Here is a 24,631-nt window from a genome sequence, read left to right on the forward strand (position 1 = left end):
CCCGAGAAAGGGGGGCGCCTTCCCGCCACCTGCCCACGGCCCGGGAGCCGGGCCAGACGCCTAAAGAGGATCACAAAGAAACCACCCGAGCTGCAGGGAGTTCGTGAGAAGCAGAGCCAGAAACCAGCAAAATTCACCGAGGGAGACGGAGAAATGTTTTTTTCCATTTGCAGGGGGAGAGCCGGGCAGAGCCAGCGTTTCCCAACGTGCTGTCCCCAGGGTATCCCAGGGGTTCACAGGTGACAGTCGCACCAGTGGGGGGCATGAGACGAAGGGGCCAGCCAGCACAGGGCTGGCACTGGGACACAAAGGAAATAAGGTGTGGAGAGGCCACCGCTGCAAACAGGGGAAAAACACTGGCCTGGAGCTGGAAAGAGCACAGAGGGCAGGTGAGATGAGGGGACGCCCCCTGGAAGCCCACGGGGCCCCCTAAGCCCACTGGGAATGACCCCTGAGCACAGCCAGTTATGGTCCAAAAGCCAAAAAAAATCATGAAAAATGCTAGTCAAAGCAACGTGTCCCTCTGTCAGCAGGAGGAGCTGGGTCGTGTGTTTCTGTGGGATGCTTCAGCCTGTACATGTGCATATATGCACACACGCGTGTGTACTCGCACACATGTCCAGAGCCACTGGGGCAGCTGCCCTTTGACAGTATGTGGTGACTGTGGGCCCCTTTTAGAGTACGTGAGACTCAGTTCCTCCACCCCCACTCCATGCAATCCATGTCCCTCACTCGGGACAGATGACATCACTCTAGAGAAGGACACAGCTGCCTTCCCCGCTGGGGCCTCAGTTTCCTCAGCTGTAAAATGGTATTGAATGAGGCTGGAGCGATAGCACAGTGGGTAGGGCGTTTGCCTTGCATGCGGCCAATGGTCCCCTGAACAGAAGTGATTCCTGAGTGCAGAGCCCGGAATAACCCCTGTGCATCTCCAGGTGTGACCCAAAAAGAAAAAAAAAAAAGAAGCAGACACTAAAATCCCCCCCCCCACCCCACATACACACTGAAGCTTGAAAACAAGATGCTGGGTGGGGCGGGTCTTACTGAACCAGGGGAGGAATGCGTCTTGCACATGACTGATCCTGAGTTGATCTCTGCCACCACTCATGGGCCCCCAAAATTGTCAGTTAGGGGTCAGGAACAAGCCCAGTCCCAACCCCCAGTAAAATAACAATAAGAGATGCCAGGATATTCACTCTGGGACCCTGGGGAGCCATTCTAGGGGACATTTTCCCAGATCCCTGTGTGAGAGACTGAAAATAAGTTGTTACAAAAACAAAGGTGGGACCAAGGGGACACTCAAAAGGCGAGAGCACCAGCTCTGCATGCTGGAACCCTCAGCAGCCCTGACCCCCACAAAGGGGTCGCTCAGCGGAATGTGGCGAGCAGCCTGCCCCTGGAGCGAAGGGCATGGACTCTCTGTCAGGTAACACTGAGGAGCACCCCAGGTCCAGGCCTTGCTCTCAGGTGTGTTCCTGGGTGGTTCCTGCTTGCGCCCACTAGGGATGTGTCAGCCTAGAAGCAGGGGAGATGGTACCCGGAGCAGCAAACCAAGAGTTGGACGCGCACAGACTTGGTGAGAGCAAAAGACACTGAGCGCACATTTCCTGGACCGCTGCAGGGCAGGTCGTATGGAGCAAGAGCTGCAAACCAAGAACACAGGAGACTGTTGAAGGGGTGAGGGGTGAAGGAGCGTAGGGAAGGAAAACTGCCCAGGACCCCCAGAGTGCTCGAAACTCGAGCCCTTCAGACCCGAGGTGACAGCCCCCAGGAGAGTTCTGTTTCCGCCACCATCCCGGGGGACCCCTTCTCTCCAGTCGGGCCAGAACCGACCCTCAGAAGCCGGCAATTCCCTACAGCGACCTGGATGGAGGAGCTTGACCCAGGGCATGACCCGTCCCAAGAGACAAATGAGCCTGGGGTCCCACGGGCGAGTCCAGCTGGGTGGACAGCGATACCCGCTAGCGGGGGGCCTCCGCGAGTGGCCACGAGCTAAGACGGGGCGCGCGCGACCCTAGTTAGTGTCGGTCAATGTCAAGGGTCTGATGCTGGAGCGCGAGCGACGCTAGGGGTGCGCTCGGGGTTCACCACCTCGGCGGGGCCGTGCGCACCCACCGGGAGCCTCGGGAGAGCTGGGACCCCCGCGGCCACCCGCGAGCCCCGCCCCGCCCCGCCCCGCCCCGCCCCCGGGTGGCCACGCCCCTGCCCGGCGGGGCCGGGCGCGTTCGCTCCCTTAAGGCGGCGAGCGGGCCGCGGATCGCGTTTCGCCCCCTCCGACGCCGCCGAGGTAGTGGCTTCACCTTTAAGGAAGCGCGGGGATTGCCGGGAAGGCCGGCGGGATGGAGGCGGCGGCCCCGGCTCACGGCGGCTGGTCCGGGTGAAGCTGGGCGGGAGCCGGAGCCGGAGCCGCAGCCGCAGCGGGAGCGGGAGCCGGGCCCGAGCCGGAGGCGCAGGTCCGCGCGGGCGGTGCGGGGGTGCGGGCCGGGGAGGGCCGGACCCCGAAGGCCCAGGGAGGGGTCGCCGCGGGCGCGGCCTGCGGGAGCTGCGGGGCTCCCCGCGGGGAGGGGGCGCGGTCCCGGGGCGCGGGCCGGGGGCGCGGCCGCCCGGGGAGGGGGTCCCCGGACCTGCCGCCGGCCGCGGGGAGGGGGCCCGGCTCCTCCGCGGAGGGGCTCCCGGGGTCGCCGCCGGCCAGGTGGGAGGTGGGTGCAGGGATGCGGGCACGGAGGAGCGGGACGCGGGGCCCGGGGAGCTCCACGCACCCCCTCGGGCCGGGCCCCGGCGCGCGCTGACCCGGGGACGCTCGGGCCTGCCGGTGGTCGGGCCGGGCCGGGCCGGGCCGGGCCGGATCCGGGTCCAGCTGCCCGGCCGCACCGCATTGCGTCTCCCCGGCGAGCCGCGCCGGGCGCGCCCCCTGCAGGCGGAGCGCGGGCACGGCGCGGGCCGCCGCTCGGGGACCCGGGCACCCTGGGGGACCCGGGCTGTGGGCATCGAGGTGTTTACCGAGTCCGGGCGGGCGCGGGGCGGCCCCAGGCCCGGCACCCCTCTGCCCGCCCCCTCGCTTTCGCAGGCGGCGGCGCGGCCATGGCCACGATGGTGCTTCCGCGGGAGGAGAAGCTGAGCCAGGATGAGATCGTGCTGGGCACCAAGGCCGTCATCCAAGGGCTGGAGACCCTGCGCGGCGAGCACCGCGCGCTGCTCGCGCCCCTGGGTGCCCACGAAGCCCCCGAAGCGGAGCCCGGCGTCCAGGAGCGCTCGGTCCTGCTGCGGCGCTCCCTGGAGGCCATCGAGCTGGGGCTGGGCGAGGCGCAGGTAGGCCGGGCGGGACCGAGCCGGGAGGGCTCAGGGAACCCCTGGGCGCAGGGGGCAACTCGGTCCCGGGGCCCCGGGTTCAAGGAATGGATGAGTGGCCCCCACCGGAAGGCCCGCTTCCCGCCGTGTGTGCCAGGTGGCAGAGAGAAGCCTTACTAACCGGCGGGGGGAAATCCTCCTGCTTCTGGTCCTTGGTTGGCACCTCGGATAGCCGGTGCCTGCCTGGGCCTGACGTGTGGGGTGCCAGGGATACCAGGCCAGTGAGACAGACAACACCCCAGTCCGGTCCCATAGAAGGAGAAGCAGAAAAGCATTTATAGGGCCTGAGCAGTCGCACAGTAGGTAGAGCAGTGGGTAGGGCACTTGCCTTGCAGGTGGCCAACCTGGGTTTGATGGGCCACTGCTCACGTGGTTCCCGGGGCAGAGCCAGCAGTGAGTGATCCCTGAGCGGGACTGGGTGTGCCCCCACCCAAAAAAAAATAAAGAAAGAAAAAAAATTTGTTAAAAACTGCTATAAATTCTCCAAAGAAAAGAGTAGGACCAGCCCAGTCCCAGCAGATCTTATCTGTGGCTTATGCAAGGCAGTCGTGCAAATGCCTTTACTTTTTTTGCTGGGCCCCGCATGGAGAGCAGGTTTCCTGCATGCAAACCATGAAGCCATGCACGTGAGCCCGGAGCCTTGTCCCTGGGAATGACCCTGAAACCAGGACCCCAAGGAAGGCATGGACCAGCCCCTGGAAAAGAAAGCTCAGCCAGAGGTCACCTGTGCCCAGGCCGCCTCAGCACCCAGCAGCAGGGCAGAGTGACCATGGGGGTCCAGAGCACCACACCTCCTTAGTCTGGTCTGGCTCTCTGGACATCAAGAAGCTGTTGGTGGCCTTCGAGTGGTCAAGAGAGAAATTAGGCTTTAAAAGTTTTCTTCGGGGCCACGGAGAGAGGTCCTGGTTAGACTTTTTGTGTTTTGGTCACACCCAGTGATGCTCAGGGCTTACTCCTGGCTCTGTGCTCAGGGATCACTCCTGGCAGGACTCAGGGGACCATATGGGATACCGGGGATCAGAGGGCATCAAACCGGTTGGCTGTGTGCAAGGCAAGTGGAGGCCCTGAGTTTGACCTCTGGCACCACCCTCCCTCCACCCCCAGACTGCGAGGTGTGGTGGGCCCCATAATAAAATAAAACGTTTTCTCCGACTGAAGTGTAGAATGAACCCTAGCGGGTAAGGGGTGCAGCTAGGAAGGCACCGCCAGATCCCAGTGAGGGGACTGGGACAGGGATGGCTGTGAGGGGCACAGCAGGGGACCATCTGGAACTGAAGGGAGGGGTACAAGAGGGGTTGGGCCAACTCCCAGGCCATATGCTGCAGTGTCCAGCCTACTCCCCTCCCTGTGCTCGGGGGTCGCTCCCAGCAGTGCCCAGGAGACCATCCCTGCCCCAAGCCTCGAACCCTGACCCCATGTGGCTTTCTGAACAAATCCAGACGATGAGGGAACCCGGAGGCCAGGGCTGAGGGGGGTCTGCACGCGGGGAGGCCTTGGAGGTACTGGGGTGTAGGTGGGTCGGGCTCCGGGGACACGGGAGGCCAGTGGTCTGGTTGTGGTTTCCTGGCCTGTGGGCGACCCCCCCAGCGCAGACTTTTCTGCTCTCCAGACACTTTGTTTTTTGCTTTGGGGGCCACCTTTGGTGGTCCGTGGGGCTGCTCCCAGCTCTGTGCTCGAGGCTCACAGCCCGTGATGCAGCCCCGGGCCTGCCCGATGCCCAGCCTGCACCCAGCCCTGTAGCCCCTGCCCCGCCCCGTTGCAGGACTCTGCAAAAGCACCTGTCACCCGGGCATTTGGCTACCAGTCACCTGGGACGGGCACGGCCATCGACCTTCCCTCAGCCAGGTGGCCGCCAGGTGCAGAGATGACACACAGGGTCCCCCTTCTGGTGTGCGGGCACGGGCACAGATGGGCTTGGTGTGAGCCGGGAGGGGGGTGCCCTGCTTCCGGGCTGACCGGTGAGACGTGGCCGTGTCTGGGGGCACCCAGGACCCAGGCCAGGCCCCACAGCAGCCAGTCTGTAAGCTGCGGGCTCTGCACCCTCTGGGGGTTGGCCATGCACCCCTTCCCTCCAGGCTCTCAGGCCCTGTCAGGCCAGGCCAGGGCCTGTGGTGACCAATCAGCGGTCTGCCAGGCCTGGGCAGGGCCAGCAGGCTGTGAACCTCACTCAAAAGAGACAGGAGGGGCCGGAGAGCTAGCGCAGTGGGGGGGGGGGGGGGGCGGGGGCAGCTGCCTTGCCTTGCAGCGGCTGACCCGGGTTCGATCCCCGGCATCGCATAGGGTCCCCCAAGCACCGCCAGGAGTGATCCCTGAGCGCAGAGCCAGGAGTAAGCCCCGGGCATCCCTAGGGGGTGGCCCCAAAACCAAACGCAGGAGGATGGTCAGCTCAGGAGCACACAGCACCCCAACTCCCCGCTCCCCAGTTCGATCAAGACAGCCAGGTGGACGGCGGACAGTCATCGCAGACTGGAGGCCCGGGAGCCTGAGCCAGAGCGGGACTCCGGGCGGACAGGGCGGGGCGGGGGCCGCTGGGGCGGGGCCGGCCAGGTGCCCAGGAGAGCCCCGCTGCCCCCCAGGTGATCCTGGCGCTGTCGAGCCACCTGGGGGCCGTGGAGTCGGAGAAGCAGAAGCTGCGCGCGCAGGTGCGGCGCCTGGTGCAGGAGAACCAGTGGCTGCGCGAGGAGCTGGCCGGGACGCAGCAGAAGCTGCAGCGCAGCGAGCAGGCCGTGGCGCAGCTCGAGGAGGAGAAGCAGCACCTGCAGTTCATGAGCCAGATCCGCAAGCTGGACGAGGACGCCTCCCCCAGCGTGAGCCCCGGCCGGCTGCGGGCGAGGGGGCAGGGCCCGCGGCCCCGCTCCCGCCGCGCCATCCCTGACGCCGCCGCTCTCTCCCTCCCCAGGAGGAGAAGGGCGACGTCCCCAAGGACTCCCTGGATGACCTGTTCCCCAACGAGGAGGAGCAGAGCCCAGGTGTGGGGCGCTGGGGGTGGGGGGTAGGGGGGGACGGCGAACTGGGCCCAGGGACCCGTGGCTGCGTTCGTTTCCTGATAGGACAGCGGCTAGGGTGCTTGCCTGGCCCACGGCTGACCTGGGTTCGATCCCCGGCACCCCAGATGGTTCCCCGAGCACTGCCAGGAGTAATTCCTGAGCACTGAGCCAGGAGTCACTCCTGAGCATCGCCAGATGTGGCCCTAAAACAACAGAACAAAAGGACCCCAGCAGGATGGGGCCGGGGAGGTAGTGCAGTCGAAGGCACTGGCTTCGCATGCGGCTGGCACCCAGGTCCTTCTCCAGCACCCCGTGAGGTTCCCTGAGTGCAGACCTAGGAGTAAGCCCTGAGCACTGCTCATTGTGCCCCCACCTAGAAAAGAGAAAGCCCAGCAGGTGAGAGCTGCCGCCCCCTGACCCCAAGGGGCATAGGGCTCTTTGGCCATGGGACAGTTTCTCTTTCTGTTTGGGGGCTTCCAAGAAGATCTCAGGGGCCGGGGGTCATCCCAGAGATGCTCAGCCGGCTGGTGATGCCCTGGGCATGGGACTCGGCCTCGTGCATGCCCCACCCAGCGCCCCCGAGGTACAGTCAGGGAACTGAGGCTTGGGACTTCGTCTGCGTGGCTGAAGTATTGGAGCTGGGGTTCGCCCCGCTCCACAGAGGGAAACTGAGGCAGACTTGGCAGTGAGTGCCCAGGGCACGGTCGCCTCCTGACCTCCTGCTCTTGGCCCGCAGCCCCCAGTCCTGGCGGAGGGGACGTGGCCGCCCAGCATGGGGGCTACGAGATCCCAGCGCGCCTGCGCACGCTGCACAACCTGGTCATCCAGTACGCATCGCAGGGCCGCTACGAGGTGGCCGTGCCACTCTGCAAGCAGGCTCTGGAGGACCTGGAGAAGACGTCGGGCCACGACCACCCCGACGTGGCCACCATGCTCAACATCCTGGCGCTGGTGTACCGGTGAGTGGCCCTCGGGCGCGGGAGAGGACAGTGGCGGGCTCAGGCCTGTCACCGTGGGAAGGAGGCCGGGCAGAAGGCTTCCCTGCGGAAAGCCAAGGCCGGGTGCAGCCGGCTCAGTGGTCTTCCCCTGGCGTCCAGTCCACCCGTTGAGGATGAGTGGGCAGGGTTCAGGGCCCTGGACCCGGGGCCCCAGTAGGGTCTGGGGGCCTCATCCCTGCGCTCCTCCCCGGCCCAGAGACCAGAACAAGTACAAGGAAGCGGCCCACCTGCTCAACGATGCTCTGGCCATCCGAGAGAAGACCCTGGGCAAGGACCACCCAGCTGTGAGTGAGGGGCCGGGGGCGGGACCCCACCGCGCCCAGGCCCCGGGGACTCCATTCTCCCTGCTCCCCCACAGGTGGCCGCCACGCTCAACAACCTGGCCGTGCTGTACGGCAAGAGGGGCAAGTACAAGGAGGCCGAGCCCCTGTGCAAGCGGGCGCTGGAGATCCGCGAGAAGGTGAGCGGGCGGGCGCGAGGCTGTGCGCGTGTCTGAGCGTGTGATTGCGCGTCCACAGGTGTATGTGGACGCGCGCGTGCGTGTGCGCGCCGGTGCGCCGCCCGGGCGGGCAGGGGAGCCCTCACGGCCGCCCCTCTGGCTCCCGCTGCCCCAGGTCCTGGGCAGGTACCACCCGGACGTGGCCAAGCAGCTGAGCAACCTGGCCCTGCTGTGCCAGAACCAGGGCAAGGCCGAGGAGGTGGAGCAGTACTACCGGCGCGCGCTGGAGATCTACGCCGCCCGCCTCGGGCCCGACGACCCCAACGTGGCCAAGACCAAGAACAACCTGGTGCGGGGGGTGGGGTCGGGGGAGCAGGGCAGGGGTGCTGGGGCGTGGGGCCCCTTGTCCACTCACCCCCGCCCGGGCCCCCAGGCCTCCTGCTACCTGAAGCAAGGCAAGTACCAGGACGCCGAGGCGCTGTACAAGGAGATCCTGACGCGCGCGCACGAGAAGGAGTTCGGCTCGGTGAACAGTGAGTGCCAGGCCTGCCACCCCCACCCCCCGCCGCCCGCGCGGGCTCGGGCCCCCCAGGTGTGTGAGCTGCCAGTAAGGAGAGGACTGGGGAGGGGAGGGCTAGCCAGCCACTGCTCCTGTCCCTGCAGGTGACAACAAGCCCATCTGGATGCACGCGGAGGAGCGAGAGGAGAGCAAGGTAGCTTGGCAGGCTGGGGGGGAGGGGGAGGGGAGAGAGCCCCTCCGCCACACCTGCCTGTCCCCCTCCCCAGGAGAAGCGGCGGGACAGCGCCCCCTATGGGGAATACGGTAGTTGGTACAAAGCCTGTAAAGTGGACAGGTGAGGGCCCGCCCCTTCCCCTTCCCCCGCAGCCCCGACTTCCCCACCTGCTCCTGGGGGGCCGGGTGGACGCGACTGTGGGGCTCTCGCCCACAGCCCCACGGTGAACGCCACGCTGCGCAGCCTGGGGGCGCTGTACCGGCGCCAGGGCAAGCTGGAGGCCGCACACACACTGGAGGACTGCGCCAGCCGCAGCCGCAAGCAGGTGGGGGCCGGCCCGGGGCGGGGGAAGGGGGGGCGGGGGGGACTTTCCCCTGATGCACCCTGCCCCTCCCTCAGGGCCTGGACCCCGCCAGCCAGACCAGGGTGGTGGAAGTGCTGAAGGACGGCGGCGGTGGCCGGGGGGATCGCAGGGGCGGCCGTGACGCGGGGACCCGGCCCGAGGCTGAGCTGGACGAGGCGGGGCCGGCAGCAGAGTGGAGTGGGGTGAGTCAGTCGGGGGACGGGGGTGCCCGCGGCCCGGCCCAGCCCGTGGTGGGGCTGAGACTGAGGGCACCTTGCAGGACGGCAGCGGGGCCCTGCGGCGCAGCGGATCCTTCGGGAAGCTCCGAGACGCCCTGAGGCGCAGCAGCGAGATGCTGGTGAAGAAGTTGCAGGGCGGCGGGCCCCAGGAGCCCCCGAACCCCAGGTGAGCCCCTGAACCCCAGGTGAGCCCCGAGCAGGCCCAGCCTCATCCCTTCCCTCCCAGGAGCCCCCAGCCCCCCACCCCGGCTACCCTGCAGGTCCTTGCTCCACAGGATGAAGCGGGCCAGTTCGCTCAACTTCCTCAACAAGAGCGCGGAGGAGCAGGTCCAGGTATGGCCAGGCTGGTGGCCGGCGGGGCCGGGTGCTGGTCTCGCCGCTGGGAGCTGAGCCGGCCCCTCTGCCCGCAGGCTGGAAGCACAGGCCTCTCGGATAGTCGCACGCTCAGCTCCAGCTCCATGGACCTCTCCCGACGCAGCTCCCTGGTGGGCTAACTCCGACGGGGCGCCCAGGCCCAGCACTGCCCCCCGCCCACCGCCCCGCGCCTGGGCTGCTCCTCCGCCTGTGTCTCCCCGAGCCCCCGTCTCTTCTGTTCAATCTCAGGGTAACCCCCCCCCTGCCATCTCCGCCTGAGCCCCGGTCGCTGGGCCTGCCTGTTCCGGATCGATCCCTAATTTATTCCTGCCCGCACTCCCGGCCAGCAGCGCGGGCCAGCTGCTCTCGCAGCAAGAGCCACAGCCCCACCGAGGCCCCAGACTAAGAACACTCAGCACCCCACCCTCCCCTCCCGGCCGTTGCTTGTGTATATAGAGAAATAAGTTATTGGCCGTGCAGCCCCCCGTACCCCGGTGTTCCCTGGCCTCCCCTGCCCCCCTCTAGTGGTACCGCCCAGGCCTTAATCACCCCCATTCCGCACGGTGGTATCTCCCAGGCTCCACTTGGGCGGTGGTGACCCCCCCCCAGGGTCCCCTGGTCCCTCTTGCGCTGCTCCTGGCCCACGAGAGGAGACCGCACCCCGTGGCCCTCACTGCTGGGCCCTGCCCTGCACCCCAGCCTTATGCACTGCCCCTCCCTCCCAGGCATGGCCTGACCCCGGCCCGGGCACCGCGTGCCCCAGCCAGCCTGCCACTCTCCCCCCACGCCTGCAGCTTTACCTGGGACAGTGATGGCTCCCTGGGGCCCAGAGGCTGCTCCGAGGGGCCTGCGGGGAGAAGGTCGCTCTCATTTCAACTGTTGCTATGGAAATAAAGACGGTTTGAATCTGGACTGGGCCTGTTTTGGAGTTGCTTGTCTCGAGGGGCTGGGACCGTTGCAGAGGGCAACGGTCTAGCACTCAACTGCTGTCTGATACTTGAGACTTCGCAGAGGGATTCCCTTAACAGCGTTCACCTTGGGAAGTCACCAAATTCCAGACCATGCATTTGGGTCTTTTGTTTTTGGGGCCACACCTGGGGATGTTCAGGAATTACTCCTGGCGGGCTTGGGGACCCATATAGGAATGCAGGGGATTGATCCCAGCCAGCAGTGTGCAAGGAAAGTGCCCTGCCCCGTATTGTTACCCCACAGGCCGTGGGTTTGGGTTGAGTTCTACCCTTAACCAAGCAGTTTGACCTTGAACGGCTCATCACCTGAAAAAGTGTGATGACACCTTCGGTGGGATGATGATTGGAGCACTGGCACACGAAGCACCTGGGATAAACGAAGTGTTACTAACGCTTACGACTCCTGGAGGTGGGAGGGTAGGGGTGACGGGCACTATCTATAGTCGGGAGACGTGTCAGCCCCAAGCTGAGCTTCCAACGCAGGGACGCCCTCAGGCTCCCCAGCGCTGTCCTCCAGTTCAGGCATGACTGGGGAGCGAACTACAAGTCCCAGAAAGCAACCCGCGGCGGCTGGTGGGTGTGGGCAAGGGGGCGCGGGTTCTCCGGTTTACGCCTGCGCAGTGGAGTGCGGCCGGAGCGGGCGAGTCGGGCCCGGGCGGGAGACTACAACTCCCAAGAAGCTCTGCGGCGAGGCCCGAGTCGGGAGCGTGTGCGCCTGCGCGCCGCGGGCGGGGCCTCTGGGGCGGAGCGGCCACCATCTTGGAACGGGAGGCGGAGCAGAGCCGACTGGGAGCGACCGAGCGGGCCGCCGCCGCCGCCATGAACCCCGAATAGTGAGTGAGCCCCGCCCGCGCCGCCCGGCGCAGCCTCGATCCCGAGTACGGGGCTCTTCGCCTCCCAGGGTGGTCCGGCCCGGGTCAGGACGGCGCGGCGCCCCCACATCCGGGTCCTTCTTCCGCTGACCCCCCCCCCCACATCCGGGTCCTGCCCCTCCCCTCGGGGGCCCCAGGACCCCGGCTCGACGCCCCAGTGCTGGCACCCGTGTGGCCTGAGAGACGGCGACCCCAAGGGTCGCCCGCCACTCGGAGTCCGGGCGCCGTCCCTCCCGCGCCCTCCGGGTCAGGTGACCCCGCGGCGCCGGGCCTCAGTTTCCCCACCTGCTGCCTGAGAGTGACAGCGGGGTGCAGGCGCGGCGCGGCGTCGGGGGCCCCGTCTGCGCCCTGCCCCGGGCCGTCGTCCCTTCTGCCCTTCCGCGTCCCCGGCGTCCAGTGCCCGCGCCGGGCCCCGCGGGAGCCTCGGGCCGCCGTCCCCGAGCCCGCCCCGCCTGGGTCACCCTGGCTGGGGCCCCCCAGGCTCCCGGCCCGTCCCGCCGCCTCCCCGGCCCCGCGCGCCCCGGCCCGCGGTCACACCCCCTCCCTTCCGCCGACTTGGGGAAGTTGTGCGGGGCGGGGGGTGCTGCCCCTGCCCCCTGTGCGGCCGCTGTCCCTGGGGAGGGGGCGCCCTGTGCCCCAGCCCCCCGACAGTGCCCGCCGCTGCCTTCCTCTTCTGCCACTTCCTTTTCCTCTTGATCCAGGCCCCGGGTTTTCTTGGGGCGGGGGAAGCACAGCCCCCTCGCCCGGACTTGGGGCTCCCCCTCTCTTGGGGTTGGGGTCCACAGACTGCACCTCACTTGCTGCAAGGGGGCCCCCGGAGCCTGCTGGAGTCGGGAGTGGGGCGCCCCTTCCTGGCCCACCGCGTTGGGTGGTCTGTGGGGGGCCTCCAGCCTGCCACTCGTGTTGCCACTTGTTGCCCCCTGTCCCTGGTCCCGGTGACTCCCGAGTGGCCCTCCTTGCCCGGCCAACCCGACAAAAGTTGTGCTGGAGGCCCGCCTGCGGGGTGTGCAGTGGGGTACCCAGAGTCGCCCCCACCCCCCACCTGCGATTGTGGGGTCGGCCACCTGGCAGGTCACAGGTCATGCCCCCGCGTGGTCCCATTTTCTTGTCAAGTGGAAACTCCACCATTGGGCAGCCTCCCCACTGGGGGGACCGAGTGCCGCAGACCTGCCCCCCCCATGCGCCCGGCCAGCCAGGTTCCACCCCAGGACCGCGTGCAGGGCCCCCCAGCAGCCAGCAGTGATGGCCGAGCTGTCCCTGGCTGCCTCATGCGCGTCTCTCCCCCAGTGACTACCTGTTCAAGCTGCTTCTAATCGGCGACTCGGGCGTGGGCAAGTCCTGCCTCCTGCTGCGGTTCGCTGTGAGTGGCGGGGCCCGGGGTTGGGGCATGGGGCTGGCTGGCTGGGCGGGGGCCAGGCTGGCCATCCGCTGAGTCCGCACGGGGTCTCGCAGGATGACACGTACACCGAGAGCTACATCAGCACCATCGGGGTGGACTTCAAGATCCGCACCATCGAGCTGGACGGCAAGACCATCAAGCTGCAGATTGTGAGTGTGGCTGGACCCTGGCTCCCGGGGGGGTGAGGCTGGCTCGGGTCAGGGGGCCCAGCTGATCCCCCCATCCTGCTGTCTCGTAGTGGGACACCGCGGGGCAGGAGCGCTTCCGGACCATCACCTCCAGCTACTACCGGGGCGCGCACGGCATCATCGTGGTGTATGACGTCACTGACCAGGTACCTCGGGGCCGCCGCTGGGTCCCTGGCACGGGCATCTGACAGGATCTGAGCTCGCCAGCTCTGTTCCTCCTGCATCACCGGGTTCTGTTGTGTGGGTCCGGCCCTGGGGCTGTGGGAGCAGCCCTGTCCTGAGGGGCAGCTTGTGGGTCCGGCTCTGGTGCATAGGAACAGCCCTGTCCTGAGGGTCGGCTTGTGGGTCCAGCCCTGTTCGAGGTGCAGCTGCACGGGGCTCCCCAGAGAACAGGCCGACAGGCTGTGGGGAGATTGTACCCCAACCCTGCAGCGGCCAGACCCTGCCGTCCCTTCTGCCCTGTGGAAAGTGGCCCCGCCCCCGCTGACCCCTGCCGCAGTGTGTCCTCGGCCTCACGGGCTGTTTCTCTGATCCCCTCTCAGCCCCCCCAAGACCTCAGGCGCCCTGACTCTGCCGCAAACCCCCTCCCCCGCTGTACCCTCTGGCTCTATGCTTCCCTCCCTCCCTCCTCGCCCCTGCTTCCAACCCCCACAACCTCACCCCTGGAGCTAAGCAGTGGGGTCCCCGTTTTCTGGATGAGAAGACGGACTGGGAGGTTTCTAGGGACTGGCTTGTCTGACCCGGCTTTTTGCTTCTGGTCCTTCCCGGCCCCCCCTGAGCCGCCATCGTCATGCCCCCCAATCAGCTCGGCGCAGAGCCCCTGCTTCCCTGTCAGAACACGCTGCCTCTCATCCCTGGCACCCCTACTATGCTGGTGACCCGGAGCCCCGCCCCCACTGTTTCTTAGAACCGAGGAGACTGAGGCTCCGAGGGCCACACCGAAGGGCGCGGGGACAGCCCCAGTGCCAGCCACGGGCCCCCACTCTGGCTTGCTGTCCCGAGCCCGGAGAACTCCCCAGGCCTGCTGTGCCCCGCACCCCAGCCGGAAGGACCCCCAGTCCTCCCTGCCCTCCCCGGCCCTGCGCCCCCTGGCTCACGCAAACCCGCCGCTCCCCGTTCCCGCCCGGGGCCTGGGGGGGCCCAGCCGGAACCCTTCCTTGTCCCTCACCATCTGACTGTCCGTGACCCCCTGCCGGCCTGCGGCTCTCCAGCATTCCGGCCGCTGGGAACTCTGATTCGGTGGCCCGGGTGTGTCCCCTCGTGGGGGAGGCCAGGGCGGGCCAGCCTGGGGGGCGCAGGCTGACGCGCAGCCGAACCCGGGACTCTGGCCCGCCCCAGGAGTCCTACGCCAACGTGAAGCAGTGGCTGCAGGAGATCGACCGCTACGCCAGCGAGAACGTCAACAAGCTGCTGGTGGGCAACAAGAGCGACCTGACCACCAAGAAGGTGGTGGACAACACCACGGCCAAGGTGAGCCGCTGCGCCGCGCCTCTGCCCTGCCTCTCTCCTCTCCACTCTCCCCTTCTCCCTGCCTCTCCCCCTCTCTGCTTTCTCCCTCCCCTGCTGCTGTCTCTCTCTCTCTCTCTCTCTCTCTCTCTCTCTCTCACACACACACACACACACGTCCCCGTCCCCTCCCCTGCCTCTCCCCCTTCCCCCTCTCGCCTGCCCTCTCCTCTCCTCTCCTCTCCTCCCTTCGTCCCTCTTCCCCTCCCTCCCGTCCCTTCCCCTGGCCCCTTGCTCTCCCTTCCCTTCCTCTCTCCTCTTGCCCCTCATTTCCCCACTCACCTCCCCCCCACCCCCGTGCCCTCCATCCCTGACCCCTGGCAGGAGTTCGCAGACTCGCTGGGCATCCCCTTCCTGGAGACAAGTGCCAAGAACGCCACCAACGTGGAGCAGGCCTTCATGACCATGGCCGCCGAGATCAAAAAGCGCATGGGGCCGGGGGCCGCCTCGGGGGGCGAGAGGCCCAACCTGAAGATCGACAGCACCCCTGTCAAGCCGGCCGGGGGCGGCTGCTGCTAGGAGGGCCCGGGGCGCAGGGGCACCTTCTCCAGATGATGCCCAGAGGGCCGGGAGGCGCTCCCCTCTCCCGGGGCATTTGAGTCTGGCTTTGGGGTGTCCCGGGCCCCCCTCTCCTTCTGGCCCGTCTGTGTACTGCCCTGAGCCCGGGGAGGACACCCAGGGCCCGCGGCTCTGCTGCTGCCCGTCACTTTACTGGTCCTTACCACTCTGCGGGGTGAGGGCGCCCCTCCTGCCCCCACACTGCTGCAGGGGGTCCCCCGCTCTCCCTGAGCCCAGGCCCTGGCAGGTAGGGCCCAGGGTCTCGGGGCCTGGAAACCAGGACCCGGGACTGGACCTCAGGACAGGCTTGGGGGCCACGGGCCGGCGCCCCCCGTGGCCTCCTCCCTGGCTCCCCGCCCGGCCCCAGGCCTTCCAGGCATCGGGCTTCGGGCGCGGTGGGCTCGGGCAGGTGGGCGGGCAGCGCGCTGGGCCAGTGTCCCGGCGGCCCGGAGGGAGTCTTTTCGTGCTACGCCGCCCAGTGCCGCCTGCCCACCGCGCCCCTTTGTCCCCGAGGCCGCGGAGGCGGCAGAGGCTGCTCGGGCACCAGCCTTAACCCCCACTCTGCCGGCGCCGCCGCCTCGAGGTAGCACAGCCGCTTCTCCCAGCCGCGGAGCCGCACCCCTGTTGCTCCTCCTGGGGGCAGGGGGTGCAGCCAGGGTCGCCACCTCTGCTCACCCCTCCCACCCAGGCCCTGGCCCCGCCCCCGGCGCAGCTGCCCCTGCAGGAAACCAAACCTTCAGTCCGCCCCAGCCGCTGCGCGCCCCGCCTGGCCCACCTGTGCCCTCCAGCTTGTATTTAAGTCCTTGGGGTGCCCCCGCTCCCAGGTTCCCCTCCGGTGTCATGTCGGGCATTTTGCAAGGAAAAGCCACTTGGGGAAAGATGGAAAAGGACACACACAAAAACCAATAAATTTCCACTGGCCCTCCGGTGAGCTGAGGGTTTTTGCAAGGAAGTTGTGCGGGCTGAGTGTGGTCTGTCCGGGCGCCTGGGGGCGGGGGGGGGGGGATGGAACTGGGCCACCGGCCATCGCGGCAGCCCCCCAGGTCCTGGCCGGGCTCGGTCCCGGGGTGGCAGCCGAAAGCCCTTGACCCACTTCCCGCAGCCCGGGGCTGCCTGCGGAGCGTCCCGGCCGGTCCCCACGGGCACAGCACGGTTCCAGCCGGGAAGGTGGCCGGCGGCCATCGGCCACCTGGTGAGCGCGCGCGAGGCCACACGGGCACCACCCGGCCCGCGGAGTCCGGTCCGGTCCGCGGGCCACAGCCCGGGCGCCGACCCTCCGGCCTGGGGCCGGCGCGACGCCCGCCGCGGCGCCCGAGCTCGGGGTGGCGGCGCGCGGGGGCGTGGGCGGCCGGCGGGGGGCCGGGGGCGGGGCCGCGGGGGGCGCGCGGGGCCGGGGCCCGCCGAGGGGCGCAGAGCCCGCCCCGCCCGCCCCGCCCGCCCCGCCCCCGGCTCCGCCCCGCCGGCTTCGCGGGCTGGAGACGCGGCAGCCGCGGGCGGGCAGCAGCGCAGGATGAGCGATCGGGGCCCGGGCAGCCGGCAGCGGACGCGCCCCCCGAGCCCCCCGGCCCGCGCCCCGCGCCGCCCCCGGCCCCGCGGCCCCGGCCCCGGCCGCGCCGCCCGCGTCGCCCCAGCCCTGCGGGCCATGTCCAGCCGGCCCTGAGCGCGGGCCGGGGGGCGTCCCCTTGCGCCCGGGCCCCGCGCTGGCGCCCCCCGGGCCGCTGCCCGGCGCGGGGGCCATGGCGTTCACCTTCGCCGCGTTCTGCTACATGCTCACCCTGGTGCTGTGCGCCTCCCTCATCTTCTTTGTCATCTGGCACGTAAGGCCGGGCTGGGGCCGGGGCTGGGGGCGGGGTGGGGGGCCGGGGGCGCGGGGCGGGCGGGGGCCGGCGGACGGGCGCGGGGCTGCTCCCCGCCCGCCCCCGAGGGTCGGCTTCTCCTTGCCCCCGTGGCACCCCCTCCCCCCGCCGGCTGCTCGCCCGGCGTCCCCTTCCCCCGCCGCCCCCGCCCGTCTCCGGGTATGTCAGCCGGGGCCTGACCCCCTCCCCCTGCCCCGTGTCGCTTTGGGGTGCGGGGCGCAGGGCCCAGCCGCTCGCGCCTTCCCCTCCTCCTGCCCCCAGCCTGTCGCCCCCGTTTGTCCAGCGGGCAGTTTGTCTGTCTGCCCCTCCACCCTTTGTGGGTTTTTCCAGCCAGAGTGATGGAGCCGGTTGCTATGGCAACTGCATCTGTTTACAGGACCCGCAGATCGAAGTGGCGTTAACCCTTTCCCTTCAGCACCCCCTTCCTGACCCTGCAGGGCAGCCTTGGGCACTGGGCTGCCCCACGACCCCCCCGCAGCTCACCTGGGGCGTCCCTGCCCCCAAGTCCCCCCCACACACTTTCCCTTTGTCTCCTGTGCGCTGGGCTCCTCGGGCTGCGCTCTGGGCACACACCTGGCCACTCCCCCAGAGAGGGGCCCTGACCGGGGGACCCCTCAAGTGCTATCTGTGTCGGGCTCAGGGCCGGCTCCGGCCTGGCCCCTTTTCTGCCCTGCCCTGCTCAGCGGCCCTATCCCGGCAGCCCGTCCCTGCTGGTCCTTCACCCCCTCACCCCCTGCAGCCTCTCCCCTGCCCCCCCCCACTTTCTCTCTCCTTCCCTTACCAGGGCTCCTGCCCCTTCCCACCCCTACTTGGGCAGGCAGCATCGCCTCACCCCTCCAGCCCGCGCTGCTCTCTCTTCTCCCGACTTTGCCTGTCTGGCTCTGAGTTGCTTTCTCGCTGCCTCCGTCCCCAGGTCCAGCTGGTGCTCTCGGGGCTCCGAGCCCCAGGGCTTGCTGTGGAGGGGGAGCTGCAGCCCGAGACTGGGACGGAGGGGCCCAGGCTGGCGACACGGAGCTAACAGTGACTGGGGCCCGGCCCCCTGCCCAGCCAGGGGTCCCACAGCCCCAAGGAAGAACCCTGGGGGTGGAGAAGCCCGGAGCACTAAGCTTCCTGAAAGCCAGGCACTGCCAGGCAACCCAGGGCACCCGAGGGTGCATATGACGAGGGCCCTGCCTGCCCAGGCGGGACGCCTCGGCTGCTTCTGCAACAAGTCCTTAGCTCCACACCTACTGTGTGCAGGCCGTGCGGGGGTGGGGCGGCCAGGGGAGGTGTGGTCCTCCGACCGGAACCTTCTGGGGCAGGACCCCAGATCCCAGCCCAGACCCTGAGCCCAGGCTCCCTGGTCGCTAAGCAACCTGACGGTGAGTGACGTGTGTCAGCTGTCACCGTGGGGATTGTTTGTTCCAGGGGGCTGAGTCAGCGCCAGGGGGGTGGGAGGCGCGACACCCGCTGCCTGCTGGCGGTGCCAGCACCGGGGCAGACAGACGGCACCCTTCCGCTCCCCGCTGGACTCCCCGGCTCCGCCTGGCAGCCCCAGGCTCGGCAACGAGTTGGGGGTGCTGCTCCAGATGGCCCCAGCTCCCTCCGGGAAGCCCGTGTTCTCTCCCCTTCAGCTGCCGGGGGTCTGGAGGCTTGGGGGTGAGGGGCGCAGCGCCTCCTCCTAGGGTTGGTGCAGGCGGCCTGCAGCGGGCGCCTGGGGCTGCCTCCCTGCCCCCTCCAAGACCCCACCGCGTCCACACACCCCGCTCCCACTGTTCTGGAACTCTCCGCCCTCTCCCGCACCTACCCCTCTCACAGCGACCAGCCCGCCCAGCTTAGGCCTGAGGACAGTAGTGTTGGGTTTGATCAGCCATGCTGGGCTGCAGGCCGACTTTCGCCATTGCATCGCCGCAGCCCGGGACAAGTCCTGAAACCTGTTTTCTCGGGACCGCACAGCCTGGCCCATCTAGTTGGTCGTGCCGAGCCTGTCGCAACTCCCAGAGGCAGCATGACTGCCCCGCCAGCACCCCGCAGCTCCTCTCCCGCGCTGGAGTCCCCACGGACACCCAGCTGGGCCTGTCGGGCAGGGCTCTGCAGAGCACCCCGGCCCGTCTTTGCTGGCTCTGCTGAGCTCACTTGCACCCAGGTAGCCAGGGGCCAGCAGCTTCCCCGCTGTCCCCTACCCTTCCAGCCTCTGCCCCGTCCCTCCGCCAGGAAGGCCCTCGCGTGGCTGGACAAGCTCCTGCTCCAAGTCCAGCCAGTATCTGGTGCTCCCTGTCCGCCGGGATCATTTTCTGCCGCCCCTCCCCCTGCCCCCAAGGACAGTGCTCAGCTCAGCACAGCAGAAGAGACTGTTTTGGGGGCAGTTGGGGCTGGAGCATATGGACAGATGGACGGATAGAGTTGGGGGGCATTCTATTGTGACCTTGGGCCAGGCCCCACGCCTCCCAGGGCCTGCCCACAAGCTCCATCTGGCCGGGATGCGCCTCCCCATCCCACAGAAAGACCATTGGGGGGCAAGCGGCTGCCCCCACCCTGACAGGCGCACCCCCTTCCCCAGATCATAGCCTTTGACGAGCTGCGGACTGACTTCAAGAACCCCATCGACCAGGGGAACCCAGCGCGGGCAGTAAGTGATACATGTGCTGTGCCGAGGTGTGTCCGTCCGTCTGTCCTTCCACCTGTCGCGGGGACGTGGGGAGGGATGGGGGACAGGGACGGGAAGGGGGTGTGGGAGGGGCCCCCAGTGTGTCCCCGCCCCCCAGCAAACACCTGGCACTGGCTCGGAGCTCGGGTTCCTCCTGACAGGGCCGCTGTTGCCAGGCTCTGGACCGTTGCCGTGGCGACGCGGGTGAAGGTCCCTCCATGGGAACGGTTGCCATGGGAACGGCGGCTGCTTCCTCGCCGCGCTGCCAAGGCCGCAGGCTGTTCCGGCGCCCCCTGGCGGCCGCGGGCGGACGGTGAGGGCCGCTCCGTCCGCTCCAGCTACCCCACCGCTACCTTTTCCTCCCCAACAGCGTGAGCGTTTGAAAAACATCGAACGCATCTGCTGCCTCCTGAGGAAGGTGAGTGTCCCGGCTGGCCCCTGCCTCCCGTTGTGGCTTCCCGTCTGGGGCTCGCTGGATTCTCTGGTCCCTGGGAGTGGAGGCCGAGGACGCCACCTCCCCGACCCCAGCTCCCTCTCCCTTCCTCCCAGCTGGTGGTTCCAGAATATTCCATCCACGGCCTCTTCTGCTTGATGTTCCTCTGCGCCGCTGAGTGGGTGACCCTGGGCCTCAACATCCCCCTCCTGTTCTACCATCTGTGGAGGTTAGGGGAGCCGCGGCTGGGGGTGGGGGGAGGCAAGGCCGGCCCCCCACTGAGCCTGCCTGCCCCCAGGTACTTCCACCGCCCCGCGGACGGCTCTGAGGTCATGTATGACGCAGTCTCCATCATGAACGCGGACATCCTCAACTACTGCCAGAAGGAGTCCTGGTGCAAACTCGCCTTCTACCTGCTCTCCTTCTTCTATTACCTGTACAGGTGAGGCGGCACGCCCACCCCGAGCCCCTGCCCTTCCCCCTGCCAAGGTAGGGGAGGTGTGGGGGGGGGCAGCCCGCAGCTCACAGCCTGTCTCCCCACAGTATGGTTTATACGTTGGTGAGTTTCTAAGGGGGAAACCGGCCAGGGAGCGAGCCCAGAACGGACCGGACGCCTGTGCACCCCCAGCCCTGCCCCTCGGCCGCAGAGGCCTCAGCCCTGAGGAGGGAGGGGGCACTGGTGCCCCCCCGCCGCCTCTCCATCCCCCCAAACTGCTGCTGCGGGGACCTCCCGCCTTCAGAGTCCCTCCCCTCGGACTAGGGCTGGGCAGTTCGCCCCGGGCAGGGACTCCCCTGCCAGCCTGCAGGCACCGGGTCGGTCCTGAAGGGGCAGGACCTCCGGCCTGGTCCATTTCAGGGGGGACCTGGGCTCTGCCAAAGGGCCGAGCTTGACCTACAGTTCTGGGTCACTCCCCTCCACCCCCACCCCGAGGCTCCCCCTGCAGGTGGGGGGCACCCACACCAGGAATGAGCAGGCTCAGCAGGGGGGCAGCCCCACCCCTAGTCTGCCCTCTCCCCTCCCCCAGGCTCTCTGCCCCCACCGCCCCACCCCTCCCTGTCTCCACATGCCCTGGTTCCCCCCACCCTGCCTCGTGGACCCGTTTTCTATGTTGCCTGGGGGAGTCCGGCACCCCCTCCCCGGCCATTTGTGAGAAAATATGAATAAACTACTGCAAACACGCGGGCCCCGGTCTGCTCGGGACAGGCGCGAGGAGGTGGGGCAGGGCCCCGCGGGGGCAGCCCGGGCTCCATCCCTAGAACATGAAGCTGGCCCACTTGCCCACACGCCCCTCCTCTCTGGGGGGGCCCTGGCCGCTACCCCCATTCCCCGTGGGGCCAGAGAAGGTCCAGTGGGCCGAGCATGTGTCACCTGTGGGAGCCCCGGTTCAATTTCCAGCACCATATGGTCCCCGAGTACTGCTGAGCGTGATCCCTGAACACCGCCCAGACGTGGAAAAGAGAACTCCCCCAAACAAACCCACCGCCCCCTTTTCCCAGCCCCGGAGAAACAGCTGGTCCTGTGGAGTCTGCCCTGTCTGGGACCCGCCCAGCCCCCCCAAGCGAGCAGAGGGTGGGAGGCGCCTCTGCTCCCCACTCAGCCCCAGAAACACGGGTCAGACGCAGTGATGGAAACTACGTCTTCAATGTGCGGGGCGGGGGTCACCGGACCAGGTGGAAGGTGAGCCAGTAGATGATGAGGGGCTGGAACGCCGCCGCGCCCAGCGTCAGGTAGAGATGCAGGCGTTGCCGGGGCGCGGGGCCCCCCATGCTGTCAGGGCCCAGGGCTGCCGTCCGCAGGGAGCGTACCTGGAAGAGAGGGGACATGCAGTGGGGGGGAGGGGCGGCATCCCCAGCTCCTGCCCCGGCACGGCCCAAGACTCACGATGAAGTACATGAGGGCGGATGAGGTCCAGGCCAGGGCCACGTAGTAGCCGTCACTGCCGAAGAGCAGCCCCGTGAGCACGCTGAGGATCATCCTGCGGGCAGGTGCACGGGCTGGAGACCCTCGGAGCCCGGGCCCAGTCCCCCCGCCCAGTCGGGGACTCCTGGGAGCCTGGAGGGCCCAACTCCGCTCTCAGACCCGCCTCCCTACCAGGGTGCTGCTAGGAGCCCGCCGAGCACGGGGGTCTCCGGCCGGAGGGGGCCGGGGGGAGCTCACCCCACGTATTTGTAGCCGCAGTAGGCCAGCAGGTGGAAGGTGCTCAGGTCGCTGCGCACGGTGGCCAGGTAGACGCCCAGGAGCAGAGCCAGCACCTCCATCACGATCCACACCAGCGCCGTGCTCGCACACAGGCCCAGCACCTCTGGGGAGAACCTGCAGCCAGGAGGGCCGTCAGCCGGGGACCGGGGGCAGGGGCAGGGGGCAGCAGGGCGGCACCCACCTTTTCTGAAGGCCCAGGGCCATGCCGGCCAGCAGGACGTAGGTGATGAAGGCCATTGCTGTGGAGGGGCGGAGGTGCCATCAGCCCTTCCCTCTCGCGGGGCCCAATTCCCCCCCACTTCCTGCCCTGGTGTCCCAAAGCTGTGGGCTCCCCATTCTCCCCCCCGCCCCCGGAAGTCACTGCAGCCAAGGCCACTGCTCATCTGAGGCCCACACACAGGGGCCCGCTGGCCTCAGGAAGGACCCCCCCAGGATGTTCCTGGAGTGAGGGCTGCGAGACCACGTCGTCACCTGAGCCGGGGGTCCTAAGGCGGCTTGTTCCCACCAGCGCGCCTCGTGGGAGCCAGAGCTGAACTCTTCAGCCCCCCCCACCCACGTCTCCCAAGCCCCTGGCAGGAAGCTGCCCCTCCCCCACGGCCACAGCAGTCTCATTTCCAGGCCTGAGCCTCCACCTGCAGGACAGGGCCAGCAGTTCCTGTGCTGAGAGGCCGGGGGAGGACAAGATGCATGACCTTTATCCCTCTTCCAGCCCACCACGGCCCACGGGCAAGGGCCTGGGAGTGGAGCAGGCCCGTGGGAAGGGCCTGGCCTGGGCACAGGAAGCTGTGGGAACCCCAAGGGTGCGACTTCCGGGGAGAGGGGTCTCAAGGGTGGCCTGGGGACACTCGTTCCACAGTGTGCGCCCCACGTGGGTGGATCTCTGCCGGCCACTGTCCTCATTCCCACTCCGCCCACCAGATCTAAAGACGGGGTGCCCGATCAGGTCCCCAGGGCACAGAAGGCACTGCCAGGTGCTGCACACGCCATCCCCAGAAGCCGCTGGAGTGTGCAGGACTCACTGGGGATATAGAGGTCCGGGGCGTTGAGGTCCTGGCGCGGGGGCAGAGGCACATCCCGGCTGTAGCGCACTTCCCAGTCCTGGCGGGGTACACAAGCAGAGGGGACGCTGGGGGCTGGGGGACAGCCTGGGGTGCCTGGGGGCCAGCGGCTGTCCCTGCCGGCTCACCTGGTGCGTGTAGGGGAAGACCAGCAGCCCCAGCTTCTTGGCCACGTAGGCTGTGTCCACCGCAAAAAAATACTTGAGTTTGCTCACCGACACGAAACGGTTGAGCTGGAAGGGGAGAGAGCGGGTTGTGGAGGAACTGCACCGGGTCTGGGGGGGGGGCAGGTGTCTTCTGCTGACTCCTTCCCTGCTGCAGTGCTTATGGGGGACCCCTTGATGGCCCAGCCCAGGCCGGACAACCTGCCACCTGTACCCTGGGGGTGAACCACACCTCCTTGTGCACCATGTCCTTCCCTTGCGATGCAATGGAGCTGCCATAGGTCATAGCCATGTTGGCCATTGGATCCCCAAGCAAATGGTTGACGTTGAAGGCCACCTCGGCTCCTGGGGCGGGGTAACCCCCGGGCTGGCTGGAGTAACCACTGCTGGTGTCATCAAAGAGGGGAGGCGGGTCTGGAGCCACTCGGGCTCTGTGTTTGGAGCCTGTGGGTTGGGAGGTACCACAGTAAGTGACAGGAAAACCAAGCTGGACCCCAGATCACAGCCCCTTCCCGTCCCCAGGGTGGTCTTGCATAGGTGGAGGGAAGGATCACAGGGAAGCCCTGGGTGGGTGAAGGGGAGTCCCTTGGGCCCTTTTCTATGGAGGGAACCTCAACCGAGTCTGGGAGTCCCATTTCGCCAAATGGAGATGATGGGAGGGCACGCTCCGGGAGGGGGGCGTGGGGGTGAGTCTGGGGCGAGATCACGAGCCGCACAGGAAAAGGCAGTAGTACCGGCGGCGGACACCTTCTGGCCGGGGTCGGGCACGGAATCCCGGCTGTCGCCGCCCGATCTCGGGCTGGGGACCAGAGGGCAAAGTCCGGGCCACGTTGTCGAAGCAGCCGGGGCCGAAATCCGCATGACACCTGCAGGCCCGGGCAGGCCCCCGGCCGCCCTCGCCCGCGGAGAGAGCGGACAGTGCCGAGCCCCCTCCAGCCTGCCCGGCCGCGCCCCGCCCGCCCCGCGCCCCACGCACGCACCGTGGGCTCCGTAGCCCGAGTGATAAGCCATGGCTGCCACGCTCGCTTCTCCCCGACGTCCCGCTGCTCCGCCTCGCGGGGACCGCTACCAACGAGCAGCTGCTCCGCTCACCGAGCACGGAGAGAGGTTAGCGAGCGGACCGACACGTCCCCGGCCGGCCCGACCGCAGCCGCCATGTCCGCGGCGTCACCCCTCGCCGGCTTGCCATTGGCTCGCCGACAGCGCCGGCTCGCCCCTCCCCTCTCCCAATTGGCTGCCGGCGCGTCCTCGCCGAAGCGGATTCGCCGAGCTAACTTCCGGGTAGGAAATGGGCGGAGAAACGAGGGGGACGCTCGGATTGGACAGCGCGTGGGCTAGGCCGCGTTGGTAGCAGCCAATGG

The 24,631-nt window shown here is 68.2% G+C and overlaps 5 protein-coding genes across 6 annotated transcripts in view; 4 read left to right on the forward strand and 1 right to left on the reverse strand.

Annotated features, from left to right (window-relative positions):
• Window positions 1–11,289, forward strand: part of SF3B2 (splicing factor 3b subunit 2) — a 151,070-nt gene extending 139,781 nt beyond the window's left edge. The window contains exon 22 of the transcript XR_008794956.1: window positions 11,280–11,289. The gene's annotated coding sequence lies outside the window, so the exon portion shown is untranslated. The remainder of the gene's footprint in view (window positions 1–11,279) is intronic.
• On the forward strand, window positions 2,173–10,354 carry KLC2 (kinesin light chain 2). 2 transcript variants are annotated; one of them, XM_056131969.1, is made up of 16 exons: window positions 2,173–2,287; window positions 3,031–3,309; window positions 5,925–6,155; window positions 6,248–6,317; window positions 7,072–7,294; window positions 7,530–7,617; window positions 7,692–7,793; window positions 7,948–8,121; window positions 8,206–8,305; window positions 8,436–8,485; window positions 8,559–8,626; window positions 8,723–8,831; window positions 8,906–9,052; window positions 9,130–9,254; window positions 9,364–9,421; window positions 9,499–10,354. In XM_056131969.1, the coding sequence occupies exons 2-16, from the start codon at window positions 3,082–3,084 to the stop codon at window positions 9,580–9,582; spliced, it is 1,857 nt and encodes a 618-aa protein (XP_055987944.1). In that variant the 5' UTR covers window positions 2,173–2,287; window positions 3,031–3,081; the 3' UTR covers window positions 9,583–10,354. The 2 variants fall into 2 exon arrangements, with proteins under 2 accessions (XP_055987944.1, XP_055987943.1); XM_056131968.1 differs by lacking the exon at window positions 2,173–2,287 and adding an exon at window positions 2,299–2,453.
• RAB1B (RAB1B, member RAS oncogene family) lies at window positions 11,091–15,119 on the forward strand. The gene is made up of 6 exons (XM_056131988.1): window positions 11,091–11,243; window positions 12,570–12,642; window positions 12,735–12,830; window positions 12,920–13,015; window positions 14,208–14,339; window positions 14,700–15,119. Exons 1-6 carry the CDS (start codon window positions 11,230–11,232, stop codon window positions 14,892–14,894), a joined length of 606 nt encoding a protein of 201 aa, XP_055987963.1. The 5' UTR covers window positions 11,091–11,229; the 3' UTR covers window positions 14,895–15,119.
• A 1,421-nt stretch (window positions 15,120–16,540) lies between these two features.
• On the forward strand, window positions 16,541–21,029 carry CNIH2 (cornichon family AMPA receptor auxiliary protein 2). Its single transcript, XM_056131984.1, has 6 exons — window positions 16,541–16,750; window positions 19,329–19,397; window positions 19,786–19,833; window positions 19,965–20,077; window positions 20,147–20,290; window positions 20,392–21,029. The coding sequence occupies exons 1-6, from the start codon at window positions 16,670–16,672 to the stop codon at window positions 20,417–20,419; spliced, it is 483 nt and encodes a 160-aa protein (XP_055987959.1). The 5' UTR covers window positions 16,541–16,669; the 3' UTR covers window positions 20,420–21,029.
• A 445-nt stretch (window positions 21,030–21,474) lies between these two features.
• Window positions 21,475–24,463, reverse strand: YIF1A (Yip1 interacting factor homolog A, membrane trafficking protein). Its single transcript, XM_056131976.1, has 8 exons — window positions 24,251–24,463; window positions 23,503–23,714; window positions 23,235–23,339; window positions 23,068–23,146; window positions 22,230–22,287; window positions 22,007–22,162; window positions 21,731–21,824; window positions 21,475–21,654 (listed from the first exon to the last, which is right to left on the reverse strand). The coding sequence occupies exons 1-8, from the start codon at window positions 24,279–24,281 to the stop codon at window positions 21,508–21,510; spliced, it is 882 nt and encodes a 293-aa protein (XP_055987951.1). The 5' UTR covers window positions 24,282–24,463; the 3' UTR covers window positions 21,475–21,507.
• Between the last annotated feature and the right edge of the window lie 168 nt (window positions 24,464–24,631).

The sequence above is a fragment of the Sorex fumeus genome, unplaced genomic scaffold, assembly GCF_029834395.1.
Source record: "Sorex fumeus unplaced genomic scaffold, SorFum_2.1 ptg000093l, whole genome shotgun sequence".
NCBI lineage: Eukaryota > Metazoa > Chordata > Mammalia > Eulipotyphla > Soricidae > Sorex > Sorex fumeus.